The 17,220-nt window shown below is 32.3% G+C and overlaps 2 protein-coding genes across 5 annotated transcripts; both read right to left on the minus strand.

Annotated features, from left to right (window-relative positions):
• Positions 1-555: 555 nt before the first annotated feature.
• Positions 556-4,404, minus strand: LOC133668610 (elongation factor 1-gamma-like). Of its 2 annotated transcripts, none has more exons than XM_062088566.1 (8): positions 4,245-4,404; positions 4,075-4,138; positions 2,972-3,121; positions 2,827-2,887; positions 2,686-2,738; positions 2,472-2,573; positions 1,827-2,352; positions 556-1,188 (listed from the first exon to the last, which is right to left on the minus strand). In XM_062088566.1, exons 2-8 carry the CDS (start codon positions 4,081-4,083, stop codon positions 809-811), a joined length of 1,281 nt encoding a protein of 426 aa, XP_061944550.1. In that variant the 5' UTR covers positions 4,084-4,138; positions 4,245-4,404; the 3' UTR covers positions 556-808. The 2 variants fall into 2 exon arrangements, with proteins under 2 accessions (XP_061944550.1, XP_061944551.1); XM_062088567.1 differs by having other exon boundaries at positions 4,075-4,164; positions 4,245-4,395.
• A 2,872-nt stretch (positions 4,405-7,276) lies between these two features.
• Positions 7,277-11,162, minus strand: LOC133668582 (uncharacterized). 3 transcript variants are annotated; one of them, XM_062088526.1, is made up of 5 exons: positions 10,842-11,162; positions 10,579-10,758; positions 8,900-9,531; positions 8,180-8,695; positions 7,277-7,618 (listed from the first exon to the last, which is right to left on the minus strand). In XM_062088526.1, the coding sequence occupies exons 2-5, from the start codon at positions 10,706-10,708 to the stop codon at positions 7,460-7,462; spliced, it is 1,437 nt and encodes a 478-aa protein (XP_061944510.1). In that variant the 5' UTR covers positions 10,709-10,758; positions 10,842-11,162; the 3' UTR covers positions 7,277-7,459. The 3 variants fall into 3 exon arrangements, with proteins under 3 accessions (XP_061944510.1, XP_061944508.1, XP_061944507.1); XM_062088524.1 differs by having other exon boundaries at positions 8,900-9,522; positions 10,579-11,162; XM_062088523.1 differs by having other exon boundaries at positions 10,579-11,162.
• Between the last annotated feature and the right edge of the window lie 6,058 nt (positions 11,163-17,220).

Genomic DNA, 17,220 nt, shown 5'->3' on the forward strand with positions numbered 1-17,220 from the left:
GACTCAAGTTATTTTTTATGTGTATTTTCTAAAAAATTATCCCGACCTCATGACCTGAATCATGAATTTAATAAATTAACTCATGTCATTTTTTATTTATCTTTTCTTTAATTTTTTTAACTTTTTTTTCAAAACTAAATCAAAATTAAACTTCATAGTTTGTTTCAATGTTTTATTTAGAATTATCATGTCTCACGATCCAATTAAAAAATTTGATAAGTTAACTCAAAATTAATACAAATCAATCCAATATGTTTTTGTTTTAATATTTTTTTTTATATAAAAAAAGTTGTTTTCTTTATTCTTCAACACCAAGTCGATAAGAAATTAAACCTCATAATTTGTTTTATTTAAAATTTTAATGATCTCATAATCTGAGTTGTAAATTTAATAAATTAACCAAAATTAATATAAATCAATCCAATATATTTTTATTTCAATACTTAAATGTTTTCTTGAGTTTTTACAAGTTAAATTATATTTTTACCAGTCATTCAGGTTGTTTTTAAACTCATTAAATCAATCAAGTCAAGTCAAATCAAATAAACCTCTACATTATTTAAAAGATTTTTTTTTTAACTAAAATATATTGGCAACACCTGAATATTTCTTTTACATGTTAAAAAAAAATTTAATCTAACCAACGACAGCTTAATTATTCCAGACTACCATCACAAAGCTGCTATTGGTGTCACAAAAAGACCACTGCAAACAAAAATTGAAGACCAAAGACAGAATTTAGAAAAGTTTAAACAGCAATTTAGGAGAACCCTGAGCTTTGTAACTAACAGAGCAGGCAGAAACTTGATCACTTGAAGCATTTGGCATCCAATAGAGGCTCCCCCTCAAAAGGCTCATAATCTTCAATCATCTGACTGGCTCGCTCCTTCTGTTCTTCATCTGTGATGTCAACCTTCTTCCACTCATAAAGCTCCATGTCATAACACTCGTCGATCACAAACTGGGGAATCTCTTGTCCACGGAAGAGCCACAACCCCTTCACCTTGAACGGTGGTCCTGAGCCAACCACCAGCATCTTCCCAAAAGCATACTTACGAGCCAAGTCCATTCTCTGAAGGAAACCACCTACCTTGTTTAATGTCACAAATGACACTGTATTCTCATCATTGTACTTGTAATCACAAAACCAAAGGGAATAGCCCTCAGGATCATACATTTCCCAAAATCCTGCAAACAAAGGCAATAAAAAATCTTATTACCTAGAAAGTCCACTAAGAGAACCTGAGTTTCCTATTCTGAAAGGAGGATGAATTTTTTTTTTTCTTTTACAATGAAAAAGCAATCACAAAAACTTAATTTATGAACTTCTTTTCTTCCCGGGAAATTACAAAACCAACAAAGGGATTTTTAGGGGTTTTGTTATAACTTAATCATGAGGAAGCTACCCAGTCTAACAATAAAAACAGGACAACACCAACCCATGAACTGGAAATGACTCGGAAGAAAGCTAGATGGGATTCAATTGGGGAAAAAAAACCCCCATGTAGGTATGTAATTTATGGAGGAAAACAGAACAGAAGCATGGGCAATTAGTAAACATGAAAGATCTAAGGCATCTCTAAAGTGCATGCAATCATTAGCCAAACATTAACAGTCTTAATTTCTCATTTATCACAGGAGAGAATCATTAGCCAAACTGTGTATCTGCAATCGTCAAATAGTTTAACTACTAACGGGCCAGAAACACAGGCGAATTCAAAGGGCAAAGAATAGTGCTAGATTTTAATGAAATCTATATTATGTGAACAAACTTAATAATCATATTCATGCGAAGAAAAAGGGGGGGAAATGTTTTGCAGAGCTACCTTTAATTGCAACCTCACGGAAGTTGGTCTTTGTGTTAGAATAAAGCCTCTTCCATTCATCAAGGATCATCTTACTGGGAGGCAAAAGATCAAGAGGATTCTTAGGCTTGGGCTTGGGCGCCTCTTCTGCTTCACCAGCCTCTTCTGCTTTAGGCTTTGCTGATTCTTTCTTGGTTTCCTTCTTTGGCTCCTCCTTTGCCTTGGGAATTGCAGGTTCCTTAGGTTTTGCAGGTTCCTTTTGTTGTGAAGGCTTTTGCACAGGAGGAACAGACTCTGTTTGTTTCACTTCACCCAATATCTTGCGGAAATTCGGCTGATTAACCATAGTCCAGAAGTATCTCTCAACATGGGGAAATTCTGAAGTGAAGGTTTTTGTCAAAAGACGGCTAAATCCCAAAGTCAGGTTACAGGTCAAAACGATATCAGCCAATGTCAAAGAATGTCCAACCAGATAAGTGCTGGTGGAAAGATGGGTGTTCAAAGCTGTGAGTGCTCTCTTCAATGCAGCAATTGCAGCTTCCTCAGCCTTTGGTAGATTAAAAGTAAAATACAAGAATAATGAAACAATTGTTGCCAGTATATAAAAATATATTCCGAATAACAATATTCAACTCTAGTTCCATAGAGAAGAAGAATTTGACTAACCGGAGGAAGGTATACAGCAAAACCAATTCTTGGTATGAACCAGCGCAAAATATTGGCATCAATCTCCAATGTTGCAAAATCAATCCATTGCTCAATGCGAGCCTGCAAAGCCCAGTTTAGAGAGCAATTTTGGGAAACATTAAAGGTCTATTTGAATGGACAGCATGCCAAACACTTCTCGAGTATGAAAATCACCAACCCTAGCATCACTTACATATTCGATCAATGAAGAGCCATAGAGGGGATTATCAGCCTTCAGGCGAGTAACTGCACCAAGAAGTAGCTGACAACTGAGAACATATCATACTGCTGTGGTATATAAACAGAGAGAATATAATTTTTTATTCTGCCTCACCATAGCGTGCAATAGCATTACTCTCAAATATGGGACCATCTGGAGTTTCCAACACAGGAACCTACAGACAAAACAACCATATATGTAAAAATGAACACAACAATCATGGCACGCCTTAAATAATTTCTGATGGTACACAACAAACCTTTCCAATGGGGTTCATCTTAAGAAACTCTGGTGTCTTATTTGATACACCCATCTCAAAATTCTTGACCAGTTCAACTTGGACACCACTATACTCAGCAGCAATGAGTGTCTTCAAAGCATTTTTGTTTGTGCTGCCCGCATGTAATACCTTGAAGCAAATAAACAAGAATGTTTAAGATTCAGAAACAGATCTGTTAAAGAATTTTTAAGGAACGACAATTTCGAACACCTCAAACTGTTCCATGTGCTTTGGTCAAATAAATCATAGTGCCACCAACCAGTTAACCATAACAAAAACATCATTGCTAAAGTCCAAGAAAAAAAGAATAGTCTAATCTTGTCAGCATGAAGGATGTGTTGGAATACGGGTCTAAGCCCCTTCTAAATACAAAGGCTCAAACTTCATTACATTAGGCCAAAAACCCCACTTTGCATTTCCAACTTAGCACTCCATAAATCAACAAAGGAAAGGCACTAGTCATATGCACACATGAATAGGCATGTAAACCGTGACAAAGCCAACCAAAAACATCCAGACCTACTGTAAACATTACCTAAGAAATTAAAATCCAACAATTTGAATAAAATAAATAAATACCAACGTCAAAAAGTCCATTTCCACATCTAGATTGAAAAAGAAACACAAAAAGGGTCAATCCAGAAATTAACAGCAAGTTGATCATCTGAATTTCAACATTTTCGTTTCAAGAACTTTTCGAAGGATAATACTAAAGATAACCATCTAGTCCCTACATCTGTGCAGCAAAAATAAGTGCAATCCCTCATTTTCACCAATTTCGACACCTTTAGTTCATGTAGACATACGAAATGCATTATCCATATACATCCTAGCTTCAATTGAACGTATAATTGTAACTAATCATGATAACACACCATCTACAAGTAATCGACTTTACCATCAACTATACTACACAATAAATAAACATTAATAAATTCAAGTGTGATTTTCCTTTCCTTTCCATTCCTCGCTGTTTTTCTCAATTTTCAATGCAAGACAACCTGATCAGTACACCAGATCTAAACACTAAACTAAATAAAAAACAAACTAAATCCCAGAAAGTAAAAATGCTCATTACTTACCAGAGCCATGACTTAACAGAAGATTGTTCAGTTGCTCCAGAAAGATCAGATTAGCAATACAGAGCTAGGAAAACAGACCCCAAAAGAAAACTGTCATTACTATCTACAAAATTATTGCAGTAAACATTAAAAAACGTTAAGTTTGATCTGCAATGAAGAGTGGAAGTTACCTTTTGTAAGAATAAAGTCCAGCTCTTGTGATAAACAGAGAGCGAAGGTAAGGTGAGGAAGGGTAAGGCTCAGACAAGCAAGCAAGAAAGCGTGGGTTTAAGAAGTTAGCAGTAGGGTTGGAACTGTGACATGAGCGTGGTGTGCGGGTCCTAATCTTTAAGACCGGCTCAAGGCCGGGTTATAACTTGGACGGGTCAATACCTGGATTGCCAAGTTAAGTTATAGATATCACTAGATTTGTTAGTCCATGCCATGTTTTGGGTTTGATTGAAAAAAAATCATAAAAAGAAACATAGGTATAACTAACATTTTTTTATCAGGAAAAAAAAATACTCAAATCATACGGGAGTTAACTTGATGAGTCTAAAAAGAATTTGAATGATTGATAAAAATATAATTTGATTAAAAAATTCAATCTATAATTCAGGTCATGAAATTATGATAACTCCATATAAAACAAATCAAAATAAATTATGACGCTCAATTCTCAATTAAATCAATATTGAAAGATGAAATTTTAAAAAAACGATTCAAGTCAATCTGAGTTAATCTCCAAATCCACGACCCGGATCATGAGACCATGATAACCTTATAGAAAATAATTCAAAATAAATTATAAAATGTAATTCTCAATCCACGCAAAGTTAAAGGAAGAAATTGAAAAAAAATATATTTAAAAAAAGACACAAAAAAGCCGAGTCAACCCAAGTTAACTCAGCAAACTCATGACTCAAGTTATGAAAATAAAATAACCTCATAGAAAGTAAATAAAAAAAAAATCCAAGTCAACCAAAATTAAATTAACAATTTCATGACTCGAGTTATGAGACTATGATAAATTTATAGAAAGCAAATCAAATAAATTATGAAGTTTAACTCCCAATAAACTCATTGTTGAATGATGAAATTGAAAAATATCCAATCTAAAAAAAACACAATAAAACAGTCTGAGTTTATCCGGATTAACTCGCAAAACCCATGACCTAATTTATGAGATCGAAATAACCTTATGAAAAATGAACTAAAACAAATAACAAAGTTTAATTCTTAATCAACTTAATGTTAAAATATGTAACTTAAAAAAAAAAACTTGAGTCAACTAGATTAACTCATCAAAACCATGACATGTATCATAAAACTAAGATAACCACATAAAAAGAAAACTACAATAAATTATAAAGTTCAATAATTAATAAATCAAATATTAAAAGATAAAATTAAATAAAAAAATATTTTTTAAAAAAAACAACAAGTATCAATACCATTACAATAACTAGTGTTTTATAAGGTGGTGCTGGCATCTTTTAGTTTTTGTTATATATAAAAAAATTATTCTAATCTTATTAAAGTTTTCACTGAATTATTTAAATTACAAATTATTTATATTTAATTGGGTCAAATTTCTAAATAATTTAAAATTAAATTTAACCCGAATTAAATTTCAGATAAGCAAATCACTTAATCAACATCCTAGATTAGGTTAGGCTGACATGGGTTCGATTTAATATCCACAATTCAAATAACATATTCCTTAGCTTACGTTTGGATGTTTCTACATCTACTAGGCTTTTTGGCTTTAAAGTTTATTTATTTTTTTATTTTAAAAATATTTTTGATAAAAAAGATTTTTTTTTTTTTTTTAATTTCAGTTAATTTTAATGTGTTTCTGTTAAAAATAAATTTTTAAAAATAATAAAATATTATTTTAATATACTTTTAAACAAAAAAAACATTTTAAAAATTAACCACTATCATATTATCAATATTACCAATAACGTTATTACATATTAGTATAAAACAACACTCTGCACAAGCATAATTTGGTTTGTTTATTGAAATTAAATTAAAAAAAATATAAAAAATTCATTTTGAAAGATATGTAAATACCTATCAATAAGAACAAATATATTTACAATAAATAATACACACACACACATAAAATTCTAGTGCTATTAATGTAAATCAATTCTAAATTAAGTGATAGATAATTTGGTAATTTTATCAAAACAGTTATAAGTTTATTGCTTAATCAACATATTATCAAATGCTACAGTTCTTCCCATCCTTTTCAAATGGAATCAAATAAAAAAAGGCTTAATTAAAATAATATAAAAAGTTTGAGAATTTAAAGATGGATTTTTTAAAAAATAAAATAAAATAAAAATATGACCCTCATGGAAGTGGGAAGGATGCAAATCTAAGTTCCTCAACATCAAAATCATTTGTAAAATCAAAAGTATAGACAATGGAATATTGCTCTTCAGTCAACTCGAGTTTACTTCATGTTTTCTTCTCTTAGTTGAGCTCTTATTCGTCTGACTCACCTTTTGCTCTAATGTCCAGCCTTCAAGTTTGTAGCAAGAATCGTCTATGTACCTTCTATTTACAAGCAGAGGTTGTCTATTTTGATCTTTTAGGAATTCTGGCAAACATTCGGGGTTGACACTTTTTTGGATCTTGGAAAATGAAATGGATACTTCTATATGAAGGATTGAGCAATCGTTTGTAGTTTTGATTCACAACTATATATATAGAAATATCATGGTGATTTCTAGACTTTCATGTTATGAAATTGATGGAATAACAGTTCTTTTCAACTGTGATGGTATTCTCTTTTGTAATATAAATCTTATCTAAAAACTTATTAAATACTATGATACTTTAACATCATGAACTTTACGTTAGATGTTTGGTGTGGAGGATTCATTCGTTTGATTTAGAAATATGTCTCGACTGAATCTTCAAACAATAGGAAATTTCGACAATTGTTGTTGCTATTTTATACATTTCGGCCATGAAATCTGTTTATCATGATGTTCATGTTAGACATCAATTATGGTTGATCGAAGAATGATTTTCATAGAGATAATCTATTATCTTATATCCTGATTTATGTTGAACTATATGAAATTATCATCAATTATGCTGATGCCTACATATCCTAGTAATCTCAGAAATATGAGGTTGATACTTGATGGCAACATGGTTCTGTGACACTCAATTTCTCAGAACCAGATTCGATCCTTCCATCAAAGGCAAAAGGCTATCTTTCTTCATTTACTGAATAAAAGGGGACAAAACTTGAAGAAGTGAAAGCATAGTGTTCTGTAACATTTACCAAAAATATATCAAACGCAAATATACAACAAATAACCTTATAATGTATTCACTTGTGTTTCGCCTGAAGAAGAGTCAACATACTGGCTAGAAGAGATCAGTAAGAGCTATGACCATCATTCGCAATATCTTCTGGAACCAGCACATCGAAATCACTCACAGTCCACTCAGCAGTTTCCCCTGCCCGGCTAACGTATATCTCAGTCCCAACATTAATTGAAGACCATACCCGCCGTGCTGGTTTTGTTCCTGGATCCTGCAAAAAGAAATGGTCTTGGAGTGCCTTTTCCAAGTCTAAATAAAAGTTGTTCAATATTAGCAACCACTGCTTAATACTTTTGCTTGTGAATACTGCTAGCTATTAGGGACTATATCTTCAGTACAGACAGGGAACTAGTGTATAACAAACATGAAGAATCTTTCAAAAGATACAAGAATTGTCACGCTGTCAACTATAGCTCTCAAGATGCATAGGCCATGTTCAGAATTGCTGGACCTACTGTCCCTTCAACTTATTTAAGAATCACCAAACCTAAAAGGTCAAAGTGACTAAGAAAAATATATGAAATTCAATAAAATATATGAAATTCAATAGACCTTGAAACATCACAATGAATTTCCTGTAAGGACAAATTTTAATGTCTTGAGCACACCCAACCAACTAATGAAAAATGCCAAGTGGCAACCAAGAAAAATTTACCAGCAAAACACCAATTCCTCCTCCTGTTCTCAACCATATAAATATTCAAAGGGATAAATAAGATCACTTCCGTGTAACAAATTCAGTGCATTACATCGGGTAAGATCAGAAACATACCTGGTAGAAGTATAGACGACTAGAAAGGGCCCCCGTATCTAGCTCCCAAGTCCTAGGGTCCCCAATCCATCCATCTCCTTGCTTCTCTGGATAGCCATGCACAGACCATTCACGATGTGGAAGAATTTGCACCAATTCTTGTGCTTGTGGATTGCTATATGGGTCGCAGATATCATATGGCTTCTCCAGATATTTGGCATTTCCTGGGCTGCAGTACAGATGGTAAGCAGAATATGGAAATCGAGATGTCTCATTCCTATATATTTTTTCACCAGTCAGACTAACATGATAAGGTGGGCAAGAAACTTGGTTATCTGGGCGGCACCAGCTTGATGTCGCTGGGTTAATTATCATCTCACTGTATCTAGTCACATCTGTCAGAACATCACCATCACATGGATCTCCATTATTCTTCCAACAGCTACCTATATCAATTAGGTAAAATTGACTGTTCCCCCCTCCTCCCCGTGTAATGTTAAGTGTCAACTTTACTTTAAAGTTTGGAGAATCTGGCAACTGAGATAAGAAAATGATAGAAATATATCATGATTTGGTTTTTGCTTCAAACTGTGCAGACACAAAAACTATGACCGAAGAGAAACATATCTGTGATCCAACAAGGCAAAAAGCTTCTGTATTTCTAGAGGGTAATAAATAAGCATGTGTGTTTTCAGGTGAAATTTGCCGCTACCAATTCAGAAGGATGTCAAGTGAACAAACCTTTCGCATGATACCACTGCCGTTATAGTGATAGCCACCATTAAATCCCTCGGTAGCATCTGAACGTAGATACAACATAAGCCAGGGATACTTCGCAGATGTTGTCAGTTTGTGGGTGAAAATCCAACTCCCTGTGCTCAAATTCTTCTGCCAAAAGACTGAAAAGAAGGAGTTGTTTCCTACACCTTTGCTCAGGTCAGCATCAAGGTCATATGTCCCGAAATATCCTCCACTCAAAGACACCATTTGTTGCCCAGAAAAAACTAACTGCGAGTAGTTATGGTACACAAGTGGTTGATTCATACATCCTTTACCGAAACATGGAAAGTTTCTGCCTGTTATTATTTTACTGACTCTCTTTCCATTTTCAGGACAAAGAGTCGTGTTTTTATCAAAGTTTCCATTCTTGAGCATAACCATCCAAAATTGCCATGGTTTTGGGGGTTCATCAACTGCACATAAAGTAGCAAGATATAGTTCCTTTTGCACTGCAAACAAGTCAGGGTCTTCAGAGGATTCAAAATCTGATATAGGAAACTTATCACCAGCACTTAAGCTGTTGTCAGAATTCTTCACTTTATGATGTACTTCACACCTGCTCCTATTATCCAAAAGTTTGGCACCTAAAGAATCTGAAATTTGAGACATAAAGCTACAAGAGACAGTTGAAAAGCAAGAAATTTGTAACTGCTGCTATGTTACACCCAGCACAGTCATTCATGTGATTTAATGTATCCCAATTACATCAAGGGGCATAATTTGGTTAATTTGCATGTCATGTTCATGTGTCAAGGAGCTGATTATGCTGAACATCATTATCAGAAGCACAGTGAAGCAAGTTATGCATACAACATGGCAAAAATAAAGCCCTCTGACAGTGATTAAGGGTAGCAAGAAGTGAAAATTGGGAGTTTAATTGAGAAGCCTTCATTTGGACAAACTGGAACCAGAACGTGAAGACAGTTTGTGCAAATCTGTAAGGAGATTGAGCTCGGAGAAAAGGTGCTAGATTTGACAACAATTAAATACATTGATAGAACGTCATCGGATAAGATATCAGATATGAACTTAAGAATTAGGCCTGTTAAAATGCGAAATTAAAGTACGTATCCACAGACAGACATTGCAACCCCTTAAAGCCTAGAGAAGAAGAAAGTCCATTGCAATATAGATTGAACAAATACAGCACGGAAAGTAGATGAGGAGGTTGTTCAGCAATACTCCCCCATGAAAAGCTATAAATACACAAAAAAAAAGGAAAATAAAAAATAAAAAAGTGTAGGGAACTTGACAGGATTGATGCAACTAGAAAAGATGACCAAAGCAGGACATAGAAACGTACAAAGATGGAAACAATTTGCTGGAGTCAATCATAGCTAATCTTTCAAAGGACATTACCATAAGCAACCCCAGAAAAGAAAGTAAAATGAAATTTCATTTAGAATACAAAAACACCACAAGAAACACGAAAAGAAACGCCTGCCAATTGCAATTTACAAGCACATAACAATCGGTGTTACGATCGAGCAAGGATTCAACTTCATTTAATGACTAAACAATAAATGATTGACATGACCTTCTAATACCAAGAAAAAACGTTGAACATGGCATCATTCGACTAATCAATCTTTATGTAATAATTGAAAAGTAGGAATTGAAAAGAGAGTATATTTATATACCAGAGGTGACTGGACAGTACAAATCAGCACAATCAGCCAACCTTGGGCTGCCCATACTAGGAGCTTCAAAACCAACTTCATTGCAGAAGTTCCAAGCTTCCAATGCCACTCTCACATTCGGACTCTTCATTCCAGGGTCACCTATTGCCGATACATACTTCTTTGCTGCTGCTGCTGCTGCTGCTGTTGATGATGATGATAAAAATGAAAAAGACGACGATCCATTTGTCAATGTAAAACCCAAATTCAAGATCAGAACTAACAGTGACAGAGTAGAACCCAGAAAACAACAACAGCCCATGTTGTCTTGTTCCTTGAGAAATTAATTGCAGCGGTCTTCTCTTATAGTTTGAGGGAGGGAGGGAGTCTGTAGAATGGCAAACAAGGTAAGCGCGTAACAAGTACGCGGGAATATCAGTTTTACAGGAGCGTGGTAGAGGGTGACTAGGTTTTGTCAGCTTGAATTTCTGGTAAGTTAATCCATGAGAGATTTTTGGCTTTCATATTTGTCTTCTTCGTGCACGGCCGCTGCTGTTGCTTTGAAGCAATCTTTTAGATGTATGGGGGTTTACGGTAACTTGCTAACCAACTTCAGACTTCAGACACTTACCTTAAATTAATATTTTTTTTTTTTTTTTTGATATTCTAATATTAAAAATAAAAAAATATTATTTTGATATATTTTTTTTTAAAATAATCTTTAATATACTCTTAAACAAGCTATAAACCATCCCTTGAATTAAATCAATTTTGAATACTCTAATTGATTAAATCAATTTGCATATTGGTAAGTTGACTATGGCGTTTTGGTTTATTAATTATATCATATTTTGAATAAATTTTTTAACTAAAATTAAGTCCTCTAGATAAAATTAAACAAATTATTAATTGTGTCTTATATGAATAAATTTATCGAATCACTTGAATTTAATCAAATTAATTCTTTTTAAAGTCATTTTGGATAATTTTTTTAATCAAAATTGAGGCCTCTAGATAAAATTAAATAAATTATAGATTATCGTGTATCTTATATAAATAGATTTATAGAATCACTTGAATTTAATTAAATTAATTCTTTATAAGATCTAAAAGCAAATCTAGTTAGAATCAAAACTCGAATTAAGACAAATTCACATGACAGAGTTAATTGTTGAACAAAACAAATTGTTCAAGTGAAAAATGATCATGGGATCATTACAGAACTAGCCAGGGCTTCATTTTTCTTTAGCTTCGATCAAAAACCCAACAATCTCCTCTCTAATTCTTATTGGGTGCCTGTTGTTAAGTTTTGATTCTTCCAAAACTTCTCTAGTTTTTGTTTGTGTTTGTGTTCGAGCCCAGCTCTTAACATGCTCTGCCCCATAGAGATAAGATCGATTCACAGTAGACTAGCTTAGGTCAGGCTCTTCGGTCTCTTCTTCTCTGTCTGTGGGCTCATAGCCTAGCTCTACACAGTTAGTAGGTCAAGCTGGGCCTGTGGTGCTAACTGTCTCTTCGGCGGTGGTGTGGAGTTCTCTTTGGTCTCTTCTTCTCTGTCTGTGGGCTCGTAGCCTAGCTCTACACAGTTAGGCCTTTCAACTGCTGTTTTACAGCCTTTTCTTACTTTTTTTTTTTTAAAAAAAAAAAGTTTCAAAAGAAAGGCTGCAAGGGGTAAAAAACGATAGAACCCGTGAAGGCCTTAACTACATATTTATAACTTTGTGCTGGATTTTTTTTTTGAATAATGGTTGGTTTTAAAGTATATTTTATTAGAAAAAATATTAAAATAATATTTATTTTATTTTTAAAATATTATTTTTATATTAGCACATTAAAATAAAAAAAATATAAAATATTAATTTTAAATAAAAAATTAATTTTTTAGAAATACGATTTCAACTTTATTCCCAATCACTAAGATGAAAAAATAATAGTAAGAAAAAATAAAGCAAATAATTATCAAGTAATATTATTTTAAAAAACAAAAGAACACATGAAGGCCTTAACTGCACATTTATAATTTATAGAAGGTATTATCGATTGTTTTTAAAAGTATTTTTTATTTAAAAATATATTAAAATAATATTTATTTTATTTTAAAAAAATTATTTTTGATACCAACACATCAAAATGATAAAAAAATAATTTTAAATAAAAAAATAATTTTTTTTGAAAACATGATTCCAACCTCGATCCTAAACACCAAGCTAATATGCAATCAAGATGAAAATACAACAATAAGATAAAAATGAGGCAAATAATTATCATGTAATTTAAGATATTCTTTGTTCTTAAAAGTATAACCTAAATAAACTGATGTCAAATGCGGTCTTGCTATAAATTTACCACAAACTGTGCAAAGGTTCACCTGGTCGGTCTGACAATTAATGTCCTTAATTAAATGCTTCAATACCATATAGTATATAGATAAATATAAACAAATATAGATTTGTTGGAAATGAAGATTAATGGTATTGTTATACTATCAATGACAAAGAATCTAATCTATAAAGTCTATTCGCTAGATATGATAGTGCATGTAAAGCATGGATGCTTGTCTGAAAATTTGGTATCCCTTTGAGAGTTGAGTCTTCATGTTTTCCGATTTTCCTACCTGTTTCTGTTTCTCGATCCCCTGCTTTTGGTTCTGGTTGCTGAGGTAAGCTCTTCACATCCTTAAAGGATTACGATATTCTTCTCAATAATCATCTAAATCTCCTGAACTTATCCACAAATTTCCTAATTATTATTTGTGATATATATATGCTTGCTTTAGGCTAGTGAATTTGATGCTAAAAGCACTTCCATCCTCTGTTTTGATAACCAAAAGTTGAACGAGCATCATTAATTCATTTATGGTTGTAAAACTTGACCTAATTTAATAGGTTAACATGGAATTCAGTCAACTTGACTGTTAATCTAGATGGAGTTTAAAAAAAATCAACATGATTAGTTAACTCATGACTCAATCAAAACCTAGTTTAATATTTAAATTTTTTTCTAAAAATTTGATGTTGCTTTGATTTATCTTTTAAAAATTAAAAAAGTATTATTTTACCATTCAATAACCTTAGCATAACGAAGATGCATGGTGGCACTTGAGAGACAATATCCGTACTTATTAACTTTATTTTTTTTGTCATTTTAGATAGAGTGGAGGTATCGTCCATGGGGTCCTGGAGGTGATCTTCAATTTTCGTGATTGGTTCTTCATGAATATTAGTCATTTATTCGCATGTCTGTCCTTTGGATGATCTCAAATATCGACCTCCATCGATCGTTGTTTCAGAGGATCCAGAGGCTAGCTTTTCACGAGTAATCGATGACTAATATTCATGAAGAACGTCAAATCATCGAAATTTGATATCCTCTTAGAGCCATGCTCAATTCCATAGACGCATGGTCCCCGAGTGCTTAACCATGATTAGCTAGGGTTTCGAAGCACCCATGCTCAGAATATATATACCTTTGTGTGGTTTGCTACATTAAAGAAACGGTCACCGTCACACAGATTAACGATCGAAGTAAAGCCAGTTGACATGCATGAGTATGCACGAATCAAGTGCTGAGAATTGCAGGAAACAGTCCTAGCCATCATTTTTATACAAACTCCATTAAAACAGCATTACTTTCTTTAAAAAAACTGAAATCTAATTCTATATCGTGTAACTTTCTATTGCTTATGGGATAGGATTCTTGATATCATCAAGTTGAGTGTTTTAAAAGAGAAGCAACTCTTGGATGTGGTTGAGAATTGAGAAGGAAAACATTTTCTAAACCTGACGCTAGCTGCGGGATTCCAACCCGTACCAAGTTGGATTAATTAAAAGCTAAGCGACCAGGAATCCTATATATTTCCTTGACATAGTACTTCACTATTGGAACGTACCAAATTTGCTACTTAAAAATATTATGTTGCAGGAGATTAAAGCGGGTTCATATAGATAGAACGTCTTTGATTTAATTGGCTCATGGGTTCTTATGCCCTCACTTTCTTTTCTTTTCTGTAAAGGTTCTTATGCTTTAGGTTTTCTGTATTTTATAGTCAGAAGGGTTGGGAGAATCTAGATTAGTTGAAAAGCCTGATCGTGCTTTAATGAGTCTTAACATGCTCCTTTACTGAATTTACTTTTTGCCAACCACGCACCAGAGAACACAAAATATTATGGTGATGCTGTTGTTTCTTGTTAGAAGGAGAACCTCACAGTCTTCTTTCTGTTTTCTTTAGGTTTTAGTATGCTCAAACCGGCGAGACTATATATATTCTTTATTCCAATATTCTAGTAAAAAACAAGCTATCTTTGTCGTGATTAAGAAATTTATGAGAATTTAACATCCTCCAAAGTCAATTTTTACATTTTTAACAAATAAACACAAATAAAAAAGAAAAAATAAATTATCCTATTTGATCTAGATTCTTTTGTGTTAGTCTTAAGTGATAGAACTTTGCAACTTAAAATGGAAGTTTCAAGTTAACTAGTTCTAACTCTAGATTTAGTGCTAGATCTACTCACACAATTCTAAATTTGTATTGTAAAGTTACATGAGTATCAATATAATTAAATCTACTTTATACAAACAATAGCTCAACTAAAGAAGTAATCAAAGAATTAGAACAATTCGAATGTAAAGTAAATTCAATGACTTATAAAATGAATATTTACATTCATAGACTCTGATTACATCCACGAATTGGAACTCCTAGATAATGAAACATCTTTTTGATATTTTTGGTTTATGGAATTGAGATTGTAAGCCTACTTGATTATCACTTACAGAGTTATCGCCTATAAGCTATCGCTTACTGGTTTTAGGTTTGAAAGGTCCTAGGAATTTGATAAAACTGCAATGTAGTGATTTGAGTTTTTTGTTAAGTTGTATGTGTCCTTTTATTTTCCATGTCATCTACCTTATGAAGTCAAGTGATATCAATTACCAGTAACCTTTCATTTCCTGTATGGCAATTGCGAATAACTTTCATCTTTCAGAGTTATTTCCAAGATCTCATAGTGACAGGAGTTATTATTGCCTTTTAATTTATATGGTTTATTATAACTGCTCACGTTCTGCTTATGTACACGCTTTTTTTTTTTTATATAATTTTATTTTATAAATTTCTCTTGATTATCTAATTATCAGATAATTATCTTTAAACCTTATTTATATCTCATAAAATTTATGGTATAACATATCTTTCCACCTATAGTTTGAGCATAGTAATGCCTTATCCTTTGATTTTTTTTCACAAATCACATTCCACATGTATATCTTTTCATGTAAATCTTTATTTTCAATTCATAATACTTTTCACTTGATAGTGGTTTCCATCCAACTTAAATTATTTTTTAATTTTTTACAAAAATGACAAGGTTATAGTAAGAATAGATCCCCCCCCTTTAGATTAAGAAATTTAAAAGAAATCAAATCCTATTTTATCATATTATATTATATATCTAATCTTACAAGAAAATTGTATGAATAAAACAACCCAGAAACTAACCTTAAATCCAACCTAATTTTTTATATCTAAAACTCAAATTGAAACTAGCTGAGCCTCTGCATCCATTATGTGCTAGTAAATTGTCTCTAAAATAATAATAAAAAAAGTCTGTATAGGTTATAAAAGAATTGAAATTTTGAACTCAAAGGATCATTTCAAGTTTGACATCTCATATTGATATTTGGATCTTTATGGAGTTTGCAAAGAGTATGAAGAGTTGGCATATGGGTATGGAAGTTGACATTGGATTTGCTTAGTGTTTTTTTTTAAGGAATACCTAATGTTTTTTTAAAAGTGTATTATAGTAGTGGTTATTTTTCAAATTATTTTTTGCTTGGAAATGCAATATTGAAATTATTTTTTTATTTTTTAAAAATTATTTTTGACATTAACATATCAAAATGATCTGGAAACACCTAAAAAAATAAAATTTTTTCAAAAACACTTTTAAAATGCAAAAACAAATGAGCTCTTAACCAATTCCTTCTATGGCCTCTCACCCCTAATTCTTCCAACATTTCAATTACTATAAATCCATTTAACAAAATCCCACAATCAATTAATAAAATAAAATAAAATATTAAAATTATCATAACAATTTTTTGAGTAATAAAACTTGTTATGTAATTATCAATAAGTCTTATTTTTTAGGTAAATAGAAGAGCAATATATATAAAAGGTGAAAAACTATCTACATGAGCTTCACTTCTTCTTCAACCCCTAATAATTTTTACATATTTTGAGTGTAAAGTTCAAGAGAAAGCATTGTTGAGAGTGCGCCGCTGATGGAGACAACCTCATGATGACAACGCTACATTAACGATGATTGAGAATATTAATTTTATTAACTAGCTAGTTCTTCTTCTTAACCATAAAAAAACTTTACATAAAGGTCATTTGTCATAAAAGAAGAAGAAGTAAGAGTAATCAGACAAAACACGAAATTAATTTCACCAAAATTATCAATGGAGGGTTCGATCCTATGATTTTTAGCCCTTGAATAAAGGGTTCAAAAAGGATATAGATTAGGCCTTGAAGGTCTTCATAGGTCTTACATATGCTTGTATTTCTTTTTCTTCTTTCTAATTCAAGAAGGTTTTAGCTTTTCCACCAAGCATTTAAAGGTTCAAAGCAAAAAAAAAAAAAAAACAGGAGAAAAGGCT

The sequence above is a fragment of the Populus nigra genome, chromosome 11 (genome assembly GCF_951802175.1).
Source record: "Populus nigra chromosome 11, ddPopNigr1.1, whole genome shotgun sequence".
NCBI classification, from domain to species: domain Eukaryota; kingdom Viridiplantae; phylum Streptophyta; class Magnoliopsida; order Malpighiales; family Salicaceae; genus Populus; species Populus nigra.

Coding starts and splice junctions, on each gene's coding strand:
- LOC133668610 (XM_062088566.1), bottom strand. Junction 2,574..2,685: donor GCTCTTCATTGATCGAATAT/GTAAGTGATGCT, acceptor TGGGCTTTGCAG/GCTCGCATTGAGCAATGGAT. Junction 1,189..1,826: donor CCGTGAGGTTGCAATTAAAG/GTAGCTCTGCAA, acceptor CTTTGTTTGCAG/GATTTTGGGAAATGTATGAT.
- LOC133668582 (XM_062088523.1), bottom strand. CDS start 10,879: ATGGGCTGTTGTTGTTTTCTGGGTTCTACTCTGTCACTGTTAGTTCTG. Junction 9,532..10,578: donor GTACTGTCCAGTCACCTCTG/GTATATAAATAT, acceptor CTCAAATTTCAG/ATTCTTTAGGTGCCAAACTT. Junction 7,619..8,179: donor GTCGTCTATACTTCTACCAG/GTATGTTTCTGA, acceptor TTCTTTTTGCAG/GATCCAGGAACAAAACCAGC.